The sequence below is a fragment of the Equus quagga genome, chromosome 2 (assembly GCF_021613505.1).
Source record: "Equus quagga isolate Etosha38 chromosome 2, UCLA_HA_Equagga_1.0, whole genome shotgun sequence".
NCBI classification, from domain to species: domain Eukaryota; kingdom Metazoa; phylum Chordata; class Mammalia; order Perissodactyla; family Equidae; genus Equus; species Equus quagga.
In genome coordinates, this window is record NC_060268.1 from 92,746,240 (window position 1) to 92,770,007 (window position 23,768).

Consider the following 23,768-nt stretch of genomic DNA (forward strand, 5'->3'; position numbering starts at 1 on the left):
TGGTAGTCTCCTCCAAGATAGGGGGGCTCCTCCCTAGGCTGTGTACGTCCCCTGACTCTATAAATAATGGTAGCACGTTCTCTCAAGACAAGCCACACTGCTCTATCCTTGTCCCATGGCCTATGTAGAGACACACAAGGTGGCAAGGACACCAGGGCAGGAGTCTTGCCCCGTGCTCTCACACTTTTGCCATCAGTACCCCCAGACATAACCACTATTTTGACTTCTCTATAGCTTACTTTTGCCTGTTCTTCAGCTTCATAAAATGGAATCATAAGTACGCACTCTTTCATGTCTGGTTTCTTCAGCACGCCCTTGAGATTTATCAGTGTTCATGCATGCATCAGTGGTTTGTCTTTTTTATTGCTGTATAGACATTTGGGTCATTTCCAGTTTATTCTGATGCTAACTTCTCTTTCTTCTTTCAGATTTTCAATTACTCATATATTGGACTTCCACGTTTCTTAGGCTCTGTTCTTTCCATTCTTTTTTGGTTCTCTCTATACTTCAGTTTAGATATCTTCTATTAATCTATGTTCATGTTCAGCAGCCCTTCTTCTGCTGTGTCTGGTCTCTTAACTATGATTGTGACTTTATCCTTTAGTTCTATGAATTTTTATGAAACCTATCCAATGAGTTTGTAACTTCAGAAATTTTTTTTTTGTAAGGAAGATTGGCCTTGAGATAACATCTGTTGCCAATCTTCCTCTTTTCTCTCCCCAAAGCCCCCGTACATAGTTGTATATCCTAGTTGCAAGTCCTTCTAGTTCTTTTATGTGGGATGCCACCACAGCATGGCGTGATGAGTGGCGTGTAGGTCCGCACCCAGGATCTGAACTGACAAACCCTGGGCTGCCAAAGCAGAGTGCATAAACTTAATCACTACATCACTGGGCCAGCCCTAAGAAATGGTATTTTTCAGTTCTACCTCCTCCTTTGATTCTTTTTCTTTTGCTTTTTTTTTAAAGATTTTATTATTTTTTTCCTTTTTCTCTCCAAAGCCCCCCAGTACATAGTTGTATATTCTTCGTTGTGGTTCCTTCTAGTTGTGGCATGTGGGACGCTGCCTCAGCATGGTTTGATGAGCAGCGCCACGTCCACACCCAGGATTCGAACCAATGAAACACTGAGCCGCCTGCAGCAGAGCGCGTGAACTTAACCATTCGGCCACGGGGCCAGCCCCTGATTCTTTTTAAATAGCTTCCAGTCCTGTTGAAATTCTCTATTTGCATCTATTTTGTCCACCTTTTTCTTCATTTAACATATTAAGCATAGTTATTATTTTATTTTATTTTCTAATAAAGAGGTCCTTATCTATTTTTTTCTTTCTGCTTTTTCTTTCCAAATACCCCCAGTACATGGTTGTATATTTTAATTGTGGGTCCTTCTAGTTGTGGCATGTGGGATACCGCATCAGTATGGCCTGACGAGCAGTGCCATGTCTGCGCCCAGGATCCAAACCAGCAAAACCCTGGGCCGCCGAAGTGGAGCGCACAAACTTAACCACTTGGCCATGGGGCCAGACTCAAGCATAGTTATTTTCAAATCTTTTTCTGCCAACTCCACTATCTGGATCATCTGTGGGTCTGCTTCTGTTGTTTATTTTTTTCTCTTGTGTATTAGCCCCATTTTTCTCCCTTTTTTGCATGTTTTAGAATATTTGTGTACTGCATATTGGTTATAAAAGAAGGGTAAAAGATTATTCTTCTCCATACCTCCCTGTAGGCTCCCAGAGGAGCTGGTCATCTCAATGTAATCAAGTACTGAACTGAGTTATAGTTTTGCTGAAACTCAGTCCTCCTCTGGATCGTCTCTGTTCCCTCGGAGCAGATTTGGGGTTGAGAGCCTGGCCAGTCTCTGTCTGAGCTCTTCAAATTCTTCTCTTCAGAGACTCTGAGGTTAACTCTTTAGCCTCCCAATCCACAGGGTTCAAATCTGGCCAATATCTCGCAGGGTGAACTAGCTATTTGTCTGTTTCAGGCCCCCTCTCTCCAGACACTGCACGCCCGGGCCTTGCCTCTCCAGCCCAGCCCCGTCCCAGTTGCCTGCACTGCTCCAGAACTCAGCAAACGCTCCGTGGGGAACACTCCCTTCACATTCCAGCCTCCTCTGGCTCCCTGCCTGCACCAGAAACTTCATTTCTCTTTTCCCCAGTCGTCTCTCGATTTGGGGAAATCCTGATCGTCAGAGCCGTCCCAAATCAGCACATCTCTCAGAAGAAAAGAGCCACCCAGCATCAGTTCACCTGGGAGAGGCTTTTTCCTCCCTGGAATCTTAGTTCGTCCGGTCCTTATTTCTTCCGCCACTCTCCATTCTCTTTAAAAATGATGGCTTTCGTCTTCTTGGTTTCCTCCTAGCTGTTGCAATGGGAGCGGTGGCCTGCAGAGACCTACCACCTCCACCCAGAATGGAGACACTTTACCACTTTGAATGGAGACACCCTTTGACTTCTTAGTATTTCCATTTAGTCACACTCGAACTTGATTGCCTCTTGTTTAAACATTATAGGGCTTTTCTCTCTTTGAGAACAGATGTCAACTGTTTCCTAAACTTCCTTGAGGAGAAGGCCATTTCACCTCGAAGTTCTTCCTGCCTTATTCTTTGGTGCCGTCAATCTCCCTGTTTCTGTTTTTCGGTTTGCTTGTACTTCTTCGTCTTCTGGATCTTCACCACGGCTGCTGGAAAAGTTTCAGATAATCTCAGGGGGACTCGGGAGGAGCCACGGGCTCCCGGCTCTGCCACCCCATTGCTCAGTAAGCTTGTCTTGAGAGAGAAACGTCCTGGGAAGCATTTCTTTTCTCTTCAGCCACTCTGATCTCCTTCGAGTGGAACTCTAAGTTTCCCTGGTCCCCTTCTCACCTCTCCTGACTCTCATGTGATTGCCGTACACATCCACAGGGTCAGCTACTCTCTAACATTTGTAAACTAATGACTTTCCGACCACAACTGTCAGTCTTTACTTCCCTCTGGGCTTCCAGTCACACTTACGTCTCCACAGGCCACTCAAACGCAACACCTCCAAACTCATCGCCCTCCCCACAGCCCTGCTCCTCTGCCTGCGATCCTATTTCAGGAACGACACCGCCATCTGGTCAGAAGCCTGTACACCATCCTGATCTCCTTCCCTCTTCCCCGTGTCTCAGCTCCGGGGGCTACCAAACCGTGTCAGTTCTGCCCGTGAACACTGCCCGTTCTCCACCCTCCCCACGGCCGCAGTGCCGGCCCTCTGCTCCTCCTGGGTCCTGCCTCCAGAGGACTGCGCATGCTGAGAGCACCTGATGGGCACAAGTGGTTTTATTATTTCTGCCTGGAACAGGAAGCCCTGGTGGGAGCAGGGATGCACAGCAGACACGGAGCTGCATCCCTGCCAGCAGTGTGGACGCCGCTGGCTGCAGTCCAGGGCTGCAAATGGTGTCCAACGGTGCAAGCAGGAGCTGGTGAGGAGACACAGGCTCGCCTCCAGAGGGCACTGGCTTGAGAAGCGGCTCCCCACCTCACCGATGCCGCTTTCGAATGTTCTGCAACTCCTGGTAGATGATGCTGAAGCTAGGCCGCTGTCCAGGCTCGTAGGCCCAGCACTGCTCCATGAGCCTGAACACAGCGTCGGGGCACAGCTCGGGGCAGGGCAGACGGCCCCCTGTGAGGACAGGCACAGCACAGCAGGCATGAGGAGGACTCTGAGGGCCCCTAGCAGCCCTTGGGGCATATTGTAAGCAAGGGGAGCTGCTTAAGATGCACTGTTCTTAACCAGCCGCTCTTCTGCACCAAGGACACAGGGGTTCTAACCTCAATCCCGTCACATGTTAGCTGTGCACACCTTAGTTTTTCCATCTGTAAAAGGGACATTTTAATCCCCACCTCACAGGCTGTGAGGAATAAATGAGATCTCGTATGGCCTAGCACACAGCAGGCGCTCAGTCAACGGTAGGTACAGGATCTTTCTCATTCCGCCCCAGGGGGAAGGCTGGAAGGTGAGGGGGCCTGGGCGAGTCCAGCTGGAACACCGGGAAGCACGCCAGGCTCAGAGGCTGCTGTCACGCAGCCCAGCTGCCTTACCCTTTTCCACGAACTCCCGCGTCTGCTGATTGCTGAGGTTGGGGTAGGGCGAGGCCCCCAGACTGAAGGCCTCCCAGAGGAGGATGCCAAAGCTCCACACGTCGCTCTCGGAGGAGTAGCGGCCTGTGAGGCAGTGAGCATCATGAATGGGCTGTCCGCATGCATTGGCCAGAGGGAGGCGGGCAGCAAGACGCACGGCCAGCCTCGGGCCCTGCAGCCTGGAGACGATGGGGCCCACGTACCGTAGTTAAGAGCCTCGGGTGCAGTCCACTTCACAGGGACTTGTCTGAGGCCCCCCGAGGCTGCGTAGATCCCGTCAGCTTCCTCCCGGGACATGCCGAAGTCGCTGATCTTCAGGACATTCTTCTCCGTCACCAGGCAGTTGCGCGCAGCCAGGTCCCTGGGCGAGGCAGGGCAGGGCTCATTCAGCCAGAGTCCATGCTGCAGCTGTCACCTGCCTGGCCCGGGGGCTCTAGATTCAGCTGCAAACAAAGCTGCCCCCTGCCCCTGGGCCCATCGGGAGAGGTGAAATCCACTCTGGAGCTGGTGCCAGCACCGCCTGTGGCTGGGCCAGGTGTCGGGGCCGGGTGCCGCTGCACGGGCCTCCGCACCCACCACTCACCGGTGTATGCAGCACTTGCTCTCCAGGTACTCCATGCCCGCTGCGGCGTCCCCAACCATCTGCAGCAGAGTCTTCATCCGCAGGCGGGCTCCCTCCGTCCGAAGGAAGGTCAGGAAGTCGCCCCCTGGGGGCGGGTGAGGGAAGGCTCGTTGAGCCTCCTGTGGGGGCCGAGCTGGCCCGGCTGAGCGCCCCAGCCCTCAAGACCAGCTCCACCCCACCCCGCTCACCCTGCACCAGCTCCATGACGATGTAGATGGGCTGCTTCTGGGTGCAGACGCCAATGAGACGCACGATGTTGGGGTGGCTGTACTGCTTCAGGATCCTGGAGGGGACTGCTGCTTAGGATTCACCTCGGGGGCTGGCCTCCCCAGGCCCAGGAGCCCCAGGGCACCCAGGGAACCCGAGGGAGGGTGGGGGAGGGCAGGAGAAAAGAAGAGCTCGGTCCCTGAGGCCAGCCGACCTGATGTGTGACCTCGGGTGGGTCACAGAGACTCTACCCCTCTGTGCTATGTGGGGGGTACCGGCATGGGGGGCCATGAGGATTAACGACCCCACAGAGGTCAAGCACTTTACGTGGTGCCCTGCACAGAGGATCCTTAGCATACCATGATGGTTATTTTGTCACCCACCTTGCCTCCTGTAGAAACTTGGCCTTGAGGTCCGGGGGGAGCGTCTCTCGGCAAGATTTCACCGCCACCAGGGTGTTGTCAGCTCGCAAGCGTCCGCTGAACACTTCGCCAAAGTTCCCCTGAAATGGTCATGGGCTCCCACCAGTCTTGCCTGGATCGTGGTCCTCTTCTCCGTTCAGGGGACAGCCCACCTCGTCCCCACCCACCTTCACTCAGTGACCCCGCTCATCCATCCCGGCTCTCTAGGAGCTCCCCTCCTGGTTGGGGAACCGAGAAGGTCCACGTGGGACCAGCAGAGAATGTTCCCTCTGACTTGCCCTGTTCACTGAGAAGTGACATGGAGAAGCCATAAATCACTCTCATCTGGGGTGGAGAGCATTCTGACTTTTAGGAAAGTGACTTCTCTCCTAAGCAAGTATTTCACAGCTCACGGGAACAATGAGTCTCCCCTCCCTGAGGAGGCAGGGGTGGGGCTGGGGGTGAGGGCCGTGTGGGGAGGAGTGGGGTGGGGGTGTTGGCCGCAGGGCCGTCTCCCGGGACATTTTTGGGAGCAGGTGCTTTCCCCTCAGCTTCCTGCAGCGGCTGCACGGGGGTCCGGGTACACGATGGGAATCAGACTGAGGCAGGGAGCAGGGAGGCAGAAGAGCTCGTGGCGGGGGGGCCTTGGGGACCCAGCTGTGGGCTGGAAGGAAGCGGTGCTGGCGGAGGGCAAGGGCAGGCGGCCACACGCAACTCACCCGTCCGATCTGCTCGCCCAACACCAGGTCCTCATGGTTTAGTGCCCACTTGTCCTGGGGAAGGGAGGGGACAGGGTCAGAAGTCAGTGAAGGGCAGGCGTGCTGGGCCCTGTGCGGGACTGAGCAACCCCACCAACGCTCTGCCTTTCATTTCTTGGCACCTCAGCTTGTTGATCTGTAAAACAGGGGTTGGACCCTATCAGGATCACACTCAGATGACTTCAGGGACCAGGCAGGGACACTAAGTGGATGAGCGCCAGTCTGGTATGTGTGGCCCATGGAGTGGGAGTGACCTTGACATTCCAATCCTAGAAGGAGGCTGCCCCCTGGGGAGCGAGGAGTCGCCTCATACCCTGTCTGTAGACAGGGGCCTCGGAAGCCCTTCCTGCTCTGACTCCGTGTGCGCCCGAACCCATGCTCCCCAAGCCCTGCCATGGTGGCGTGGCCGGGCTGGGCACAGGCTCACCTTGGGCACGGCCCTGTTCAGGATGACACCACTCTTCTTGGTGAGGGGCTGCTGGGAGCGCAGCATGTGGTCGATGAGCAAGGGGATGCTGGGAAAGCCATCGCCTTCCAGTCGGTACACGTTCTGCAGGGCAGGGGGACCTGGGGTCAACAGCCTCCAGTGCGGAGGGGGCCTGAGCCCTGGGAGAGGAGAGGAAGAGCAGCAGGGAGAAAGGGCCTGCCTGGGACAGGGGGCACAGGGACCTGCAGGAAAGGCACGACCTGATGGTGCAGGACCAGTCTGCTGGCCCAGCCTTAGGGGAGGACTCATGCCAAAGGCTTAAGCCTCTGCTCTGTTACAGAGACTGGGTGGTCTCTGTGGCCCCTTTCAGCTCTGCCAGGGAGGCATCTAAGACACAGCAGCTCCTTCCTACCCTCTCAAGGTCATTCTCTGGTGAAGGGGAGGGGAGGGATGGAGTCCAGCCCCCACTCACGTCAGCAGACTGGATGATGAAGTGCCGGGGCTGGCCATCCCACAGCACCGACAGTACATACTCCTGCTTGCCCTGGCTCTCCCGAACCAGGAAGTCCCCAGAGTGTGTCAGCAGCTCAGCCACCTCTGCCCGAGGGATGGCCCCATGGTACCACAGCTGCTCATGCAGGGGCTTCTGCACCTCCGGAACAAGCTGCAGCGGTGGGGGGAGCTGGGCAGGGGCAGGGGAGGAGCAGGGAGGGGTCACTCAGCCAGCTTGTCAGGACAGGCCACTAGGCCAGGCGGGGGTCGGTTGGGGGGAGGGTCTCTCTCTCTCATACGCCCCTCAGTCCTCATAAACCAACCGAGTGGCATGTCGAGCGGTCCGCAGGCCCCTGGAGCAGACACTAGACTCACCCAGGCCCACTCTAGGCAGAGCTGGGATGGGAAGCCCAGGCTGGCTGATCCCAAGCCAAGCTTTTGCCTTTTCTCCCAGGCTGCAGCCCCTCAGCCGCTCCCGGAGCAGGGGGAGCCAGGCGGTAACAAGGCTGCAGGTGGCTTCACACAGGTGGCAGAGAGAAAGGGGGTGCAGGGGCGGCAGGGTCTGGGGACATCTGCAGCCTGGAATCCAGGGAAGAGAGGGGCTCCCCAGTAAAAGCAGCCGGGCAGAGCCTCCTCTCTAGGGCCACCCAGTGACTAACCCAAAATGCCCTGGTGTGAGGGGCTTATGTGGGTCTTCTCTGAGGCCCCGGCCTGACCCACCCCTTAGAGAAGGGCAGAGGGGCGGGCCCAGGCCAGGCTCCACTCACCGAAAACTTGGGGCGGAAGATTCCTGAGATATGGCTCTTAAGGATCTCCAGGGTAGGCGTCCTTCCCCCTTCTCGCTCCTGCTCCTGAGGCCAGGGACAGACGTCAGCGGGTGGCCAGGCTTGGGGAGGGCGAGGGCGAAAATGAGGAGCGCAGCCCCGGGCAGGCAGGCGTGGCTGGCGGCGGTGGGCCGTGGGTAGGCGCTCACCGAGGACGACGTGGAGTGGCGGTCATCCTGCAGGAGCAGCACGGGTGGGGGCTCGCCAGGGCCCAGCTGCTCCAGCTTGGCCTGCAGCAGATCCTGCTGGGCCTGCAGCTTGGCCTGGCTGCACAGCGCTACCTGCAGCCCCTGCAGTGCCTCATGCAACACCTGCTTCTTGCCCAGCAGCTGCACCCTGCAGGCAGGGGCAGGTGGGAGGCGGGGGAGAGAGAAGGGCTCAGCCTGTGGCTGGCAGCCATCAGGGGGTCGGGTAGGCAGGAGGGAGGAGGGAGAGCCAGCAGGCTGTGGTGGGTGGACCCACTCACCGTTCCCGGGGGTGGGTGTTCTGCTCCTCGTTCCTGAGCTCACGCTGCAGCTGAGTGACCATCTCCTGCCGGCCAAGCACCGTTTCGGTGGCCACAGTCAGTTCATCGGTCACAGAGGTCAGCCTGTGCCCAAAGGAAGGGCAATGTTAGAACCGTGCCCTTCAGATGCATCCCTGAAGAGCCAAGCAAGCCCAGCCACCTGGCCACAGCTCTGTCTGGACGGTATCCACCCCCCGGGCCCCAGACCCTGTGCCAAGCCACCACACACGTGTGTTGCACGCTCTCCACCGTCAGCTCGTTCAGCTGCAGCTCCCCGGGCTCCAGAGGTTCACCCTCCTCAAGCAGTGACTCGTCAAAGGTGACGCAGGGTGGGATGTCAGGTGTGGACCTGCAGGGGGACAGTGCCCCGTCAGTGAACAGGCCAGCAGCCCTGGTGGCCAGCAGGAGCAAGGAGGGGCTTACCCATACTGTCGCAGGAAGCCTTGGTATTCAGCCTCGGGCTGGATGCGGGCGGCAGCTGCAGCCATCTCCCGGTGAATGGCCACCACCTCGTCCTGCACCAGGCTGCTAATCTCCAGGTATTCCTGCAGGATCTCCTTCCTGCCCCCAGACAGGACCCTTGGTCAGCGGGGCCTCAGGCTGGGCAAGGCTCAGGGAAGCCCGGGGTCCATGACAATGGGCTTGGAGTCAGCCCTGGGGTTGACACCCCACCTCATCCTTTGCCAGCCAAATGACCACAGGCAAATTACTCCCTGATATTCGCTTCCTAATCTATGATGGGGAAGCTGGGAGTCTTAACAAGGACCCAGTGAGATCCTGTGTGCAGAGCACGTGATACGTACGAAGTGCTCACTGAACGTGAGCTGCAGTCGTGCCTGCCCTGGGCAGCCAGCCCAACAGCTGGGGCTCCAGGGCTCCAACACACGCGTGCCACTGAGGAGCTGCTGACCCTGTATTCATATCACCAGTGCCAGCACCTCCCCAGAGCTCCAGTCTCATGTATCCGTTTGCCTACGCAAAACATCCCGTTGGCCATCTCTTAGACACCCAAACTCCAACACTGGAAAAATGAACTCCTACTCTTCTCTCCCGAACCCGTTTCTCCCATAGCTTCCTCTGCATAAGTTAATGGCAAGTCCATCTTCTGGTGCTCGGGGGCCAAATCCTTGGAGGCATGCTTGACTCCTCTATCTCACCTCCCACTTCCTTCCAGCCCATAAGGAAATCCCACTGGCTCCACCTTCACAACACATCCAGGACCCGACCACCTCTCCCCTCCATTCCCGCTGTCCTGGTCCGAGTGGCCATGGTCTGTGGACTGGATTACTGCAACATCCTCTTGTCCAGTTTCCCTGCCCCAGCCTCGCGTCCTGAGGTCTATTCTCAACACAGCCAAAGTCCACACAATGGCCTGCTGGACCCTCTATCGCCCAGGAGCCCCCCAAGATCTGCCCTCCACTCCCTGGGCATGGGCCACACTGGCTTCCTGGGTATAGCTGGATTTCAGGCACTCTCCCACCTCCAGGCCTGTCCACCTGCTGTCCCCTCCTGGAATGGCCTTTCTCAAAACATTCCCCCCCCGCCCCGCCCTGGCTCTCCCAGACCACTCTGTTTAAAACTGTAACCTCCTCCCCTGCATCTGCTGCCTCCGAATCCCCTTTTCTTATCTTATTTTTCTCCTCAGCTCTTATCGCCTCTAACATGCTATTTTACTTATTGACTTTCTTTTCTCTCTCCACTGACATGAACGATCCTAGACAGATGTTTTTATCTATGTGGTTCTCTGCTGTGTCCCAGAGCCTAGAACAGCACTCAATAAATATAACAAAATTCTGCAATAATGGGCCCTGGAATAATGCAACTCAGAGGTAAGTTGCCTGTTCCAGTCCTTGGCCCCGGGCCCGTTCTCATGTGATTATGTGAGCATCCTTTTACATGACTGGATTTTCTGGACCCTGCCTCTGGGCGTGTGGCAGGGCTTGAGGGCTGTGATGGGGGTGGGGTGGGGCTGTGGTCTTACAGGATGCTCGCCATCTCCTGGTGCAGGTCCTGCAGCGACTGGAGCAGGCTGGGCAGCATGAGCTGGTGGTGGTGCTGGTGGTGCAGCTGTGCAGCCCGCACGCCCAGCACGTAGCGGTTGTGGTGTGCAAAGAGCTTCCACAGGCTGCGCACATACTTGTCCTTGGCCCTGTCGCGGTCCTTGTCTGCCGGGGGAGGGGAGGGTGGGGGCTGTTGTGACAGCAGAGGCCTGGGCAGCCCCCACTCCCTGGGCACCTGTGGACAGGTCTGAGCTGGCTTCCAATTCCCTCCCTGCCAGTGAGGGAAGTCACACACCTTTGCTGGCCTCCTGGTACTTGCGCCTGGCCTGGGCGCTGTCCCGTGCCAGGGCTCGGTACTGGCTCTTCAGCTTCTCAATGTCCTGGCTGTGGGTCTGGGAAGAGAGGAGAGGCCAGTGTGGGGCAGCAGGTCCACAGGACACGGGAGATTCTTTCCCGAGGTGAAGCCCTGGACAGGTGCTACAGTCCAGGCAGACCACACATCAAAGTCCATCCTCCAGGAAGGGCCTGGAGACCTCTGGGGCCTAACCTCTGCTGCTGAGGTTAGGGTCAGAGGAGCTGAGTTAAGGCTAGGCCCCCAGGGAGGCAGAGAGGTGGACCAGGCTGGCCACAGCTGTCCCTCCTAGGCCTAGAGTGCTCTCCGGTGGCAGGCAGGGCCCAGCTGCAGGTGAGTGCAGCCTGTGCTGTGGTCACACAGAGCTCCACAATTAGAAGGGCCCTGTGCTTGGTTTAATGCCATCTTGAAATTCTTGATAATTTTTTGACAAGGAGCCCTATGTTATCATTTTGCACTGATTTCTGCAAATTATGTTCCCAGTGGGAGAAGCAATGGATAATGGAGACCAGTGTTCTTATCCCAGTTCCCCTGCTGATGCACTGGGATACTTTGGGCAATTTCCATCCCTCTCCTCTGAGCCTCAGATTCTCCGTCTGTAACTGAGCCGAAAGTATAGACCGGATGAGCCTTCTCCTTAAAGGGCCAGATGGTAAATGTTCTAGGCTTGTAGGCCATATAGCCTCTATTGAAATGACTCAGCTGTGCGACTGTAGCTCTAGAGTAGCCATGAGTAATATGAAAACAAATGGGCATGGCTGTGTTCCAGTCAGAGTACCTATAAAAACAGGCAGACCCCTGAGTTAGATGAGCTTCTGGGGAGAGAGGTGTTGGTGGAGACTGGCCACCAGGGGCCGCTGTGAGTCCGTGGCAAGGCTGGGTTTGCACTGATGGAAGGGGTGTGGTGCGGGGGCTGGCTGACCAGCACATTGAGTTAGGAGGCTGAAGCCCCCGGATAAATAGCTCAGATCACACAACCTCTAGACCGAGGGGCAGGGCAGGATTCAAATGCAGGCAGGCTGACTTCACAGCCCCAATCCTTAACCTCTGTGTCAGGGGGCCACACTGCTGCCTTGTGGTGTCTCCTAGGCCAAAGGCAGACGACGAGCCCTCATTCCTCTCTGTCTCTCAGCCCCCAGAGCCAGTAGGTACAGTTCGGGAGGTGGGTCACAGATCTTGTGCTCCCCCTAGGCGATGGCTGGATCCCTCGTTCTTTGCCCAGGCACATGGTAAGGTGACAGAAAGTGCAGAGGCCCTGCTGCAGGCCAGCCCAAGGCTGGGGGAGGGAGGAAGCTGTGGCAAGGCCGGAGTAGGCCCTGGGAGCAGACCTTGTGGTCAGAACTTCCACTTCCCCAGTGAATGCAGGGGCTCTTGTGCAAAGCCAGCCCTTTTAGTTTCAAAATTCAGGCAGAAATGACCAGGTGACGGCCCAGAGCTGTACCCACCTTGGTGAGCTCCTGCTGCAGCTGCTGCCACTGCTCACTGTAGGTCTTCCGCAGCTGCTGTCGCTCCCGGATCAGCACGCTCAGCTTGCTCAGTGGCCCCGAGTTCAGATCTTCCGCGTGCTGCCTCAGCAACCGGCTCAGGCCCTCCGTCTGGCTGGTGATCTCGGCCCAGGACTGCAGCACGGATTGGGCGAGACAGGGGAGTGGGGGACAATGGCTCCCACACCTGGGCCTGCCAAATCTCCACCCTCCCCAGTGTGCTCCAGGGAAGGAAGGGGGCAGGCACATAGACCTGCCCCCAGAGGAATTCCTCAGGCGAAGGCGGGAAGGGGGTGAGGAGGCCTAGTGCCCCATGGAACCCCACCTGGCTGATAGGGCTCTCAAGGCCGATGCCCCGGCTCTGGCCCCCACTGTCCTGCACAGACATGTGGTGCAGCAGCCCCGCATATTCCCTGTCACTCTTGACTCGCTGGGCCATCCACTTCCTCATGCCCTCCAGCAGCCGGAGCTCCGAATCCTGCAGCTGCTGCAGTGCCCCGTGGCCCTGGGGGCCGCACAGCTCCGAAGAGAAGCCCATAGTGCCGTCCTGGGAACAGAGAGAGGAGAGGCCACCACTGGGGACAAGGCAGCAGCTGGAGATGGAGGAGTGGGACAGGGAGGCTTTGGGCTGCCGGACCAAGAGGAGCTGCAGACAGGCAGAAGGTGGGGTCCCATCCTGCTGAAATGCAGCTACAGGTACAAGGCCGCGGCCTGGCCAGGAACTGGCCCTCCTTGCTTCCTGCGGCCCAGGCCAAGGCCTGGCGCCAGGGGTCTCCTTCCCTGTCCTGGAATAGGGGCCGCCCAGTGCCTCCCTCCCAGGCCCTTTCCACCCAGCACCCGTCGCCAGGGCCTGTGCTCAGGGCCCCGCCGGTCCGAGCAGCGCCAGCCGAGCCGTGCCCGGGGGCCGCGCCTGCCCCTGAGCGGCCCCTGCCCCGCGCGCCCGCTGTCCGGCTCTCAGGCCGCCCCCGTCCCCGCCCCCCGCCTCCCGGCCGGGCCGCAGTTACCCGCGTGGGCAGCTGCTGCTGGGCCGCCGAGCGCCGACTCCGGGCCGCGCCGACCCCCGGCCAGTTCCTGCTTCGGCGCTTCCTCCTCCTGCGGTCGCGGTCGGCCCAGGCCCCGGGGCGGGCCCGCCAGGGGAAGGGGCGGGCGGGAGCGCCGGGCGGCCCCCCTGCCCCGCGCCGGCCGCTGCCTCGGGCCGCCCGCCGCCGGCCGGCCGCGGAAACGGAAGGGAGGAGGGGGCCGGGGAAGAATGGCCGGCCGAGCGGCCTGCGCCCAGGAACGCGGGGAGGCCGCCCGGGCGCAGCGAGGGGCCTGGCCCGGTGAGGTGGCAGGCGCGCTGGGGCCGGGCTCCTGCAGGCCCAGAGGCTGGGGGCAGGTGGGCAGTGCCAGCAGCAGGCTGGGCGGCCTGGTCTGGGCCCTCCCCACCCCGCTGGATTCCCCAAGGAGAGCTCAGGCGCCAGTCTCTATTTGAATAAAATTTCCAAGTAAATATCCCAAGGAGAGGCCTGGTGGGGCCAGCACCACTCCCCTGGCCCCAGGCGAGGCTCCCGTCCCCAGGGAAACCTGGGGCTGATGACGGGGCGGTCCGGAGGGAAGAGGTATGAAGTTTCCCTGAGGGAGACTGGCTCTCGCCAGCAAAAGCCATCTTGGTTCAGTTGGGTCCCTCCAGAGGCCTCGGGCTCACAGCTGGTGGCCAAGCCACTTCAGCCAAAGAAGACCCTGAGCGAGCAGGGCACAGGCTATTACTCTCCACCCTGCTGGAGACCGGGCCTGTGGGGGTGCCATGCTCAGCTTGTCCCACCCCCTGGGGTTCATCTCCAGCTGCTGTCTCCTTCCACTCCCCGCTGCTCCCTGAAGGAGGCCCCAGAACCCCTCAAGAGACAGACTTTGGAGTCCTGACTTGGGCCCACCTAGAGGCAGGCAGGACACCACCGGGCACCTAACCCGCCCTACCCCCACACCCACCCTGGACCGAGTCCCAGGGTCCTGGGAAGGACGATTATCACCACACTGGAGACCAGGCCTGGTTTGCATAGTCTGCACGTTTAATCACTTTAAAATCTCTAACATTATCTCGTGTCCATTAAATAGAACCAACAATGCTGGGCCTGTTTAAATTACAAGAAAAAAAAAATCACTGTGCACCAACCCAGTATCTTACAAAACCAGCTGGGCTGGCCACAAGGGTGGGTAGGTGGGAGAGGCGGGGGCACCCCTGGGCAGGTGGCTGGGTGCCAGGAGGGGCTGGGGAGAGAAAGAAAAGGGGGCTCCCAAACGGGAGGGGACTGATTGTCCTAATGGGAGGGGTGCAAAAGGCACGTCAGAAGAGGGAGACTTGGCGGCAGGACGGGTCAGTGCTTTCTCCACCAGGGCACAGTGTTGGAGGGGGCTCGGTGCCACTGCCTGCCCACCCCTGGCACTTGGAGAAGCAGTGACCCGTGAGCTCCTGGCACGACGAGCCCATGTAAAACACGACGACAGCCTGCCCCTCCCCCAGTGACCCCCCTTTCCTAGGCCTGGCCTGCCTGCCTCTTCAGGACTTGGGGCTCAGCTACTCCTCATTCCTCAGGAACACGCTGCAGCCCCTTGCCCCTCAGGGCCAGGGCAGCCGGGGGAACAGCAGGATGAACAGTGGGTGTGGGAAGGTGGGTGGTCCAGCTGCTACCCCCGTTAAAAATACAAAAAAAAAAAAAAAAAAAAACTCAGCATCTAAAGTGAAATAATCACAAAGTGAAAATATATCCTCAAACAGCCCCTGAGATCCCCACAGGGGAAAGCAGCATCGGGTGGGAGGCGGGAAGGGCCGGCTGGGCCACCGTCCCTCCCCACCACCCACCCAGGGGCTCCGGGACTGTGAATGCCAACAGCCCAGGCAGCCCCGGGCTCAGAAAACAGGGACTTGGGCCCCGGCAGGAGGGGGGGTGCCAGAGAGGGGCGGGTGGTCAGGACGCCAGCACGGGGCTCGGCCTGGGGCAGCCTCACTCCGCGGGCAGCCAGCTGTGGTGGAGGTGGGCACAGGGACAGATACACACGTGCGCCCCTGGAAGCACCTGCCTTGCCTTGGTCCCTTCCTTCAATCACCGCTTCCGCCCGAGGCTCACCAGAGGTGGGGGACAGGGTCAGGGACGCAAAAGCCCTTGGCGAGGCGGCCTCCTCCTTCAAATACCCCCTGGGCCAGCCTCCCTGCTGCCTGATGGGGACCATTATTGCTTCAGAGGGACAGGGAAGGGGAAGAGGGCGGCCCAGGGCAGGAACCCCGGAAGAGAAGGGCTGCCCCTCTTCACTCTGCAGGAGCTCTGGCTGGGGCCTGGGCCTCAGAAAGCTGCCCAAGAGGTCTCACTCCTTTCTCCACACGCTGGGGTGCTGGGGGGCGAGGCCCTCCCTGCCCCTCCTCTGGTCCTGGGGCCCCACCTCAGGCAACCAGGTGGCCCAAGGGTAGGGTGGGAGGCGGTCTCTGCCCCTTTTGCCTCCCAGCTGGGGTCCAAACCCAGTCCCAAGATAAAAAAATACTTTGGTGAATTAAAAAGTGCCCAAGGAGGGGACGGGCTCGAAGGGGCGGGCAGCAGGCGCTCGTCAAAGGGCGCTCTGATCTTTGATGAAGGCGGTCCTCTCGCCCCGGCCCTCGTCCTCTTCTGAGTCAGATGGGCACTCCTCCTGCCAGGCCTCGGGGGGCAGCCCCTTGTAGGAGATGAGGCCACGGTCCATGGTGTACACCTTCACCCCCCGGAAGCTGAAGCCAGAGCGCAGCTGCAGGACCAGGAAGACAGTGACGAAGACCAGCACGATGAAGGCGCAGCTGAGGCCGGCCACCACCTCGGGCAGGTGCGAGGGCAGCAGCCCTGCCCGCAGCCGCGGCTCGGCCTGCACCTCTGGGGGCGGCCCCGGCCGCTGCTGCTGTGGAGACTCACGGCTGCTCTGGCTTTGCCGGGAGCACGTCAGCTCCACAGGGTCCAGGGAGGCATGGCTGGGGCAGGTGAGGCAGTCTGTGGGGGCTGGCCCCTGGCATGTGGCACACGAGACGTGGCAGGGGGCACAGACGCTGGCCCGGATGGTCTCCACGTCATTCTCGGTGCTATAGTGCGTATTGAGGACTTGGGGAGTGAAGCCTGGTGGGCAGTGCTGGACACAGCTCTTCTGGTGCAGGGAGAAGCCCTCCTCACACACTGCCGGCATGGGAGAGAAGGCAGGGGTCAGCTAAGCTGCCCACGGCCATGTGAGCCCCAGGACGACGGGAGCCCTGTGGCCTGCAGCTGCAAGCATAGTTGTCACAGTCCCCAGGAGCTCCCAGCCCCAGAACTGTGACCACCCCAAGGGCCCCAGGGGCTCTTCAGACCCTTTTTTCTCCCAGAGCTGGGTTTCAGGACAAACCACCTCTGTCCACCCCCGTCTCAGGCCCCCACACCCCAACAGCACCCACTACTGACCCACACAGGCCTGGCTGGATGTAAGGGTCTTGCAGCCGCTGCTCTCAGGAGGCGTGGGCAGCCCCTCGGGGGCCGTGCCATACAGCACAAGGGTGAACTTGGTCAGCGTCCCTATTCCGAGGTGGAGAGGAAGCAAGAGTTAGAGGGCCCTGGGACCCCTCCTGGCAGCGCACACCCCTCCAGCTCTCCTCCTTGCCCTGCCAGCCCTCAAGTGCCCCAATACCATAGTTGTTGGCTTCGCTGGTGTTTTCAATCTCCAGGACCCACTCGCCGGAGGGGTCCTCGTCCCAGGAATGGGTCGTCATGAAAGCCCAGTCATTAAACCCATCTGCAGAGTAGTCATGTGGCCTGGACGAAGAGGGTGGACACAGCTGTCTGAGGCTTCTGGGGGGACCCGAGCCAGGGGGCACCAAGCCCACAACACATGGACCAGACACCCTCCCCCAGTGCAGCACCAACCCCATGGGCTGGGAATGCCTGTTGGCTCTGTTTCCCAGGAGGCCAAATCTCATCAACCAGAAGATTCTGGAAACGTGCAAGGGTGCTACACATGGGAAGGCACACAGATGTGGCATGTAATGGCAGAATCAGGGATTCCTATGATATGAGACAGTCCCATATGCAAAACCATCCCTCCCTAAATGCCCACAGTGCCCCCTTGAGAAGTATTTGGTGACGATCAGGGCCTGAGAGTGAATGAATGATGCATGTGGGTGGGAGGGAGAGGATGAGCCGGACAGGGCAAGCACCTGGCAGCCAGCAGGGTGGAACGGGTGCCCATGGGGCTGACCAGGTGGATGGCCAGGTCGCCGCGGCGATTGTAGGACAGCGTGAGCCGCGCCTGAGCGTGCTCCAGCCGTGTGATGTGGCTGGGCTCCCCCAGGCAGGCGGTCACAGTCTTCCGCACCTCTAGCCGCTTCCCGATGTCCCTGTGCAGACAGCACCATGAAGGTCCACCAGCCTGGCCCAGAGGGACCAGCAGGGACCCCCTGCGACCCTCGGGTCCCACCCGCCCCCTCCCAGCCAGGGTCCAACCCTCACTTGGGTTCAGTGAGGATGTCGATGATGCACTTCCGCTGGGGGGCCACCGTTGTCCAGTTCTGGGCCAGGGCTACCATGGCACCTGCATCCAACAACCCATAGCCATACGAATGGCTCACTGTGGGGCAGGGAAAGCAGGGTGAGCCAGGAGGCATAGAGTGCCCCCACCGACCCCCAGTCCAGCCCACTGGGCCACCCTGTCTTCACCTTTCCGGCCCACACCATTGGTGGCCCAATCGTTAGCATTGAGGTGTGCTGGCTTTGAGGTCTGTACCACCAGGTGCTGCATGTCCCGCCAGGTGAGGTTCTTACTGCAAAGGTGGGAGGGAGAGGCTGGGAGCTCAGTCTCTTAGGAGAGAGGTTGGAGACCAAGGACTGCCCTGCAGAGAGCACTGGTGGGGACAGGCCTGCCCCTAAGTCCCCACCACTTACTTGGCCTCCAGGGTGAGAGCGATGATGCCGGCTGCCAAGGGGGCAGAGGCTGAGGTGCCTGTGTGAGACTCCGTGCACTTCTGCCGCAGGTCAGTGGTCACCTACCAGAGGACACAGTGTTGGGCCTGTGATGGGGACCAGAGAGGCCCTGCCCGCCTGCCCGCCCTCCCTCTGCCTACAGGCCCTGAGCACCACAGTGGGTGCAGCAAGCCAGGGCCAAGACCCCTTGCTCCCGGGGGCTGCCTCGCTAGCTTGCAGTGGACAGGCCAATGCCTGGCCCTTTCTGGGCCTCCATTTCCCAAGGAACAAGGGGCTTGAAGTAGAGATTGGAGGTCACTAAGAGCGATGCATGTTTCTAGGGAGAGTTCACATGTCTCAGGGCTTCACAGACAGCTCTACGGCCCCCAGGAGTCTGAGAGAGCCCCCAGCTCCCACTCCAGGATGCCTAAGCCACTATCACCCAGCCACGTGTAGGTGGGAGGCAGATGGAGTCAGAAAGGGGGCCCTGGGGAGAGCTAGCCACAGCCCATTTCCCCACCCGGGGCAGGACTCACAATCTGCTTCTCATTCTGGTTGCCGCTGCTGTAGGTGGTGGCCAGGGTGGAGGAGCAGGCCTCGCTGTACCAGGGCACGTTGCCGAGCTGCGTGGCGCTGCTGATGGACAGCGTGTAGATGCTGTTGGTGTAGCCATCACAATTGCAGCTGTCATGCTCCCGGCCTCCATTGCCTGAGGCCCAGACGAAGATGGAGCCTAGCCCCCCACGGCCCTGTGGACACAGCAGGCTGGGGTCACTCACGAACAGGACTTGGGGGAGGCCTCGTTCTTGGGGGACCCTCTACCCACCCCCCGGTTCCCCTGTGAGATCCCTGCTGGATCAGGTATATACCCAAATACGTCTATGCACAAAAAAATAGACCCGGAACACCACCAAAATGCTCAGAGTGGTGATCCCAGGGGTGGAATTATGGGTGATTTGTATTTACTTTTCTCTTTTTCTGTCTTTCTGGTCCCTTAATGTCTTAATAAACATGCTTTGTGTAAAATTAAAAATTAAACACAACAAGAAACAAACAGGAACAGAAAAACACAAGGAAGAAAGCTCTGGAAAAGACAGCGCCCAGTATGCCCCCAGAGGCAGGGCCTGGATCCCAGGGCTGGGCCAGGACCCCCACCTCACCTGGCTAACCCCCCGGAAGAAGGCCTCCTCGGCGAGGCGGGCTGGCCCATCCACCGTCTTGCCGTCATCCTCGGGGCCCCAGCTGGCGCTGTAGATGTGGATGTGGTTGGGGTTCAAGCCCAGCGAGCGTGCCTCCACCGCATCTGTCACTTCGCCATCTAGCATGCGCACCCCTGGCCACGGGGTGGGGGGGAGAGGGATCTGCGTGGGTCCAGCTGCCAGGGGCAGCCCCTAGAGCACAGCTGGCCCTGCACCTGGAGCAGGGGCAGGGGCAGGTGGAGGCTGGTGCTGAGCCCCTAATGGCCTGCCTCTGCTTTCCAAAGAGAATATCCGGGGAGGGGAAAAGACAAGAACGTCACCTGCCCTCAACCACACATTCTGGACTAGGACGAGGCTCTGGGCTCCCAAAGGAGGGCGGTGATCAAGGCCTGCCACGTAAGGACGCAGAATGAGCCAGGAGGATCTGGGGAGACTCCTGCTAAGAAACTCTTACCCCGCTCCACAGCACAGGGCCACCAGCACTGGTGGTTCAGCAACCTGAGTTGCTAAGAACCCTCTAAGGAATGGCCATGTGGTCAAAAGGATCCACAGTGGGAAAGTGACAGGCATTGGCTGGATGGGAAGGAGGTAGAGAAAAATCCCACCCCCAGGATCCTCCCAAAGACAGAATGACCAAGACCCACACCCACCTCCAATACGGGCATTGTAGGCCACGCCTACGCCACAGACGCCGTTGTTGGCCACCGCAGCCACCTCGCCCGCGCACCGCGTGCCATGCCTGCCAGGACAAGAGCACAGCATTAGCGGTGGACAGAGTGTGGCAGGTGCAGCCTGAGGAGCAGGAGGGTCGGCAGGACTCTCCACTAGGACCACTGTCCCACGTGTGCGCACAGTCCCTCCACACATCCCACCTGGCCCAGGGCCACCTCCCATCTGACCAGACTCTCCCTCAGAGCCCCAGTTGGACCAGGACTTCGGAAGAGACTTCAGCCTCTCGGGCACGTCTTAACCAGTCTTGGCCCTGCTTCCCAGTGAACGAGAAGAGAAGGCAGGTGGAGGCCAAGGGCCTGCTGGTTCTTACCTGTTGTCATTCATCTGGGTGTACCGAGGCTGGGGGTCAGGGTCCTGGTCATTGACATCGAAGCTGGCCCCAGGATCCTGGAAAGGACATGGCCATCATCAGGAGCAGCCTGACTACACTGGCAGAACAGGACTGCCGCTAGACACCCCTTAGCAGGGACAGCTGCCTCCCTGCCCCACCTCCTCACATAATTGCCTGCCAAGTCCGGGTGGTTCTTCTCAATGCCATCATCCAGAATGGAGACCACAATGCCGCGCCCCGTGTAGCCCTGGGCCCAGGCATCCTTCACGTTCAGGTCCCGCTGGGTGATGCCAGACTGCAGAGACACCCACCCCGGTTGCCCCGCCACTGATGAGATGTGGTTGGCAGCATGAGATTAGGAGGAACCCCTTCACCACCCCAAAACCTCCTTCTCCATCCAGCTCTGGTTGTCTGGGCTCCTAGAAGCCTAAAGAACTCTGGGAGGGAAATCCCCAGGCTCCACACGATGGGCTAGGGAAAGACTGCTCAGCAGACAGAAAGAGGAAGAATGAGAGGAAGCCTCAAAGTCAGTCTCATCCACCCACAGGATCCCTCAGTGGAGGGGTAGGTGCAGCTGGGGAGGAGGACCCAGGACCCAAGGAGGCAGCATACCAGGTACCACTGCTGGGGAAACTTGGGGTCCGTGGGCTCCTGGTACACGTCCCGTTTGGTCCGTCGCTTTGCCACCTGTTGCTCCAGCCACTGTACCTGGGAGGGAGTGAGGGAGAGATGCTGTGGGCGGAGAAGAGGGGGGAGAGAGGCACTCCTGAGAGCAGGAAGGGAAGGGTGGCTGTAGGAGAGGCTGCGGCTGCACTCACTTGAGGCTCCCTCTGCAGCCGGCTGTGCCGCGGGCGGTGAGGTGACAGGGACCGCTTTGTCACTGCTCGATGCCAGAAGTGGTAATAGTCGCTGAAGATCTATAACAGAGCAGGGAGACTGAGCTGGGCTTCCCATCTGTCAGTCCCCCGGGAGGCGGGGGACGGGGGTGGACAACCGGCTGCAAGGGGAGGCACACAGCAGCAGGGGATGGAGGAGCATCTGCTCTCTGCCCAGGACCCAGCGGGAAGGTGCAGCAGATCTAGGGGGACTCGCTCCCGCCCCCTGGTCCATCTGAGTAACCTATGCTAGAAGCCCAAGGGCAGGAGAAGCCGCTGCTCCCATCCCCCGGCCTCCCAGAACATGCCTACCATCCAGATACCCCCAGGAAGACAAGCCCCACACTTCCTGCTCCCAGTGCCCAAACCCCTGCCCGCACGGCCCCACCACCAGCAACGTCCTATGCTTCGGCGAGCAGGCAGTAGGAACCCCTACCTGTCCCAGATTGAGGAAGCCATGCTTGCGGGCCACACTGTCAGCCACAGCCGGGCCTCCAGCAATGCGCACGGCCCAGGTGTTGGTGAAGACCTTCTGACCACGGGCATCGGCCGCCAGCAGGACCAAGGCTATGGCTGCTGCTACCACCCATAGCAACCAGGGCCTCAGCTCCATGGAGGGGACAGGTGGCCGGGACCCCGGAGCCCCCGTCTCCTTGGCCTGTTCACAGGGCCTTGGCTCTGGCGTGCCTGTTCACTGCCTGTGGCCCGGGGCTGACTGGCGGGGGCATGGGGCCGAGACAGGCAGGGCTGTGAGGGGAGGATGAGAGCTGCCGGCTCTGAGAGGAAAAAGGAAAAAAAGGGGGAGCGAGTCAGTCCGTCTGCAGCCATGCGCCGATGTTGCCTGCCCACCCCACTGGTCACTCCAGGCCTAAAGGGGCTCTGGGGGAGACGGGTGAAAATCCAGCCCCCAGGGTCAGCCGGATAGATGGACAGATGGACCCCTGGACACACAGCTCCCAAGCCTCTCTCCACACAAGAAGTAGGATAAAGAGTAGCAAGGCTTGAGTTACTAAAATCAGAAACAACCACTGAACACACGCTCACCAGAATCCATAAAACAGGGGTATAAAGCAGTATGTGCACATGAGCCCCTTTTGTTTTTAAAAAACTATTTATACACGTATATTTACATATAACCCCAAAACAAAATCTGGAAGGACACACGCCACAATGTTAACAACGCTTCTCTCAAGATGGTGAGAATTACGAGTAATTATTTCCTTCTTTGTGTCACTGTATATTTTCCAAATTACTTAGGTAGATTTTATAAAGGAATGAAATGTTGGCTTTTTAATATTTCTTAATAGGCAGCATCTACACAGCACACTAGGGTTTCTTGGTTCAGCAAGCAAACCCGGCCACAGGGAGTTATTTGCAAAGACCCACAGCCCCTGGGAAGAAAGTGGGTGACCCCGGTGGGATGGGGGCTTTGGGCCCCAGCAAGGGGTTTGCAGTGGCTTCACCTCCCTCTATGGCCCAGACTGGCAGACAAAAGCAAAGTCCAGGCTCTTTTGACGCTATTTCCTGGGGAACACTGGGGCCGCCCAGGCAGCAGCCCCTTCTCACTCCACACCCACCAGCCTTGCGTAACCCGAGCCAGGCGGCTGGGGCAAACACCGGCTGCTGAGCCAGGAGTACCAAGGTGAGGCTGAATCAATAGTCCACGTGTTGTTTTTCCTCCTTCAGCAAACAGACAGCGGAACCTCTCTGCCCAGGGCCACATAACTGTCCCCACATAGGGCCCCTGACGAGCCAGAAGCCAAGCCCCTGGGGTGGGGAGAAGCGAGGAGAGGTCCCAGGGAGTTAGCCTGTCCAGCGCCCAGCTCAATGAGCAGAGCGCCTGCCCACAGGACCCTGGATGCCCCACCACTCCCAGGGCCCAGCCCCAAAGGAAGCCACTTTACTGGACGGCAAAATGAAGCTCCCCAGCTCAGCAAGCCCTGGGAGCTGGGCAGGCAGGCCCACCCCTGGGGAACCTTTGCTTCTCCAAGGGCTGCCCTCAGCCACAACCAGTCTCCCCAGCTGCTCCGGCTACAGTCCCACCCTGCAGGCTGGGGGGACTCAACACACAATGCCTGGAGTATTTTCAGTTTACACCAAAATAACCTGACAGCTGATGGCAGGAGGCATCCGCACGGCAGGTCCTCCTCACCCCACAGGGGCAGAGTCCACAGAACTCCCGAACAGGCCTGGAAGCCACAGCCCCATGACGCCTTGGGCAGCCCAGTTTCAGAAAGCTGGTCTGAGCAATGACCTCAAGAGTCCGGCAGCCAGAACATCCAGCCCGAGAGGATGAAGGGACCCCCAAGCCCCTTATTTAACAGATGATTGGAGCCCTGGGGGCAAGGTCGGATAGGAACAAGGCCTCTTGTCCTCTTTTTGCCACCACAACAGCTGCCTCTTGGTTCCAGATGCCAAGCAAAGCCGCCCCCTAACTACAGTGCCGTGAGCCCTGCTGGCATCCCCAAATCAAGATGGGGTTTGTCTGGGTCGAGCCCAGGTTCCAGCACACAGTGGCTCAAGCTGCAGCTGCTTGGTGTTAAAGGTGA

General features: G+C 59.2%; 2 protein-coding genes across 3 annotated transcripts; both read right to left on the reverse strand.

Moving 5' to 3' along the window:
* Positions 1-3,282: 3,282 nt before the first annotated feature.
* On the reverse strand, positions 3,283-13,610 carry FES (FES proto-oncogene, tyrosine kinase). 2 transcript variants are annotated; one of them, XM_046649319.1, is made up of 19 exons: positions 13,172-13,606; positions 12,493-12,714; positions 12,129-12,302; positions 10,627-10,723; positions 10,313-10,496; positions 8,755-8,892; positions 8,561-8,680; positions 8,293-8,415; positions 7,976-8,162; positions 7,770-7,853; positions 6,983-7,192; positions 6,511-6,633; positions 6,045-6,098; positions 5,308-5,426; positions 4,906-5,000; positions 4,679-4,802; positions 4,299-4,456; positions 4,057-4,179; positions 3,283-3,637 (listed from the first exon to the last, which is right to left on the reverse strand). In XM_046649319.1, exons 2-19 carry the CDS (start codon positions 12,703-12,705, stop codon positions 3,495-3,497), a joined length of 2,469 nt encoding a protein of 822 aa, XP_046505275.1. In that variant the 5' UTR covers positions 12,706-12,714; positions 13,172-13,606; the 3' UTR covers positions 3,283-3,494. The 2 variants fall into 2 exon arrangements, 1 of the variants encoding a protein (XP_046505275.1); XR_006886825.1 differs by lacking the exons at positions 3,283-3,637; positions 4,906-5,000 and having other exon boundaries at positions 13,172-13,610.
* A 580-nt stretch (positions 13,611-14,190) lies between these two features.
* Positions 14,191-23,741, reverse strand: FURIN (furin, paired basic amino acid cleaving enzyme). The gene is made up of 15 exons (XM_046654185.1): positions 21,656-23,741; positions 21,163-21,261; positions 20,957-21,052; positions 20,511-20,639; positions 20,324-20,400; positions 19,932-20,020; positions 19,243-19,415; positions 18,619-18,831; positions 18,065-18,165; positions 17,840-17,943; positions 17,633-17,750; positions 17,341-17,520; positions 16,815-16,939; positions 16,592-16,702; positions 14,191-16,330 (listed from the first exon to the last, which is right to left on the reverse strand). The coding sequence occupies exons 1-15, from the start codon at positions 21,830-21,832 to the stop codon at positions 15,741-15,743; spliced, it is 2,382 nt and encodes a 793-aa protein (XP_046510141.1). The 5' UTR covers positions 21,833-23,741; the 3' UTR covers positions 14,191-15,740.
* Between the last annotated feature and the right edge of the window lie 27 nt (positions 23,742-23,768).

Bases quoted from the DNA above. Each gene is read 5' to 3' on its own strand.
- FURIN (XM_046654185.1), bottom strand. From the start codon at position 21,832: ATGGAGCTGAGGCCCTGGTTGCTATGGGTGGTAGCAGCAGCCATAGCC. The intron at 16,940-17,340 runs GTGCTTGCCCTG...CTCTTCGTCCAG, and splicing joins TCCACCCTGCTGGCTGCCAG to GCCACATGACTACTCTGCAG. The intron at 16,331-16,591 runs GTCAGTAGTGGG...CCATGCCGGCAG, and splicing joins ATCCAGCCAGGCCTGTGTGG to TGTGTGAGGAGGGCTTCTCC.
- FES (XM_046649319.1), bottom strand. From the start codon at position 12,705: ATGGGCTTCTCTTCGGAGCTGTGCGGCCCCCAGGGCCACGGGGCACTG. The intron at 8,681-8,754 runs GTAAGCCCCTCC...GTCCCCCTGCAG, and splicing joins GGCTTCCTGCGACAGTATGG to GTCCACACCTGACATCCCAC. The intron at 8,163-8,292 runs GTGAGTGGGTCC...CCCTGCCTGCAG, and splicing joins AACACCCACCCCCGGGAACG to GGTGCAGCTGCTGGGCAAGA.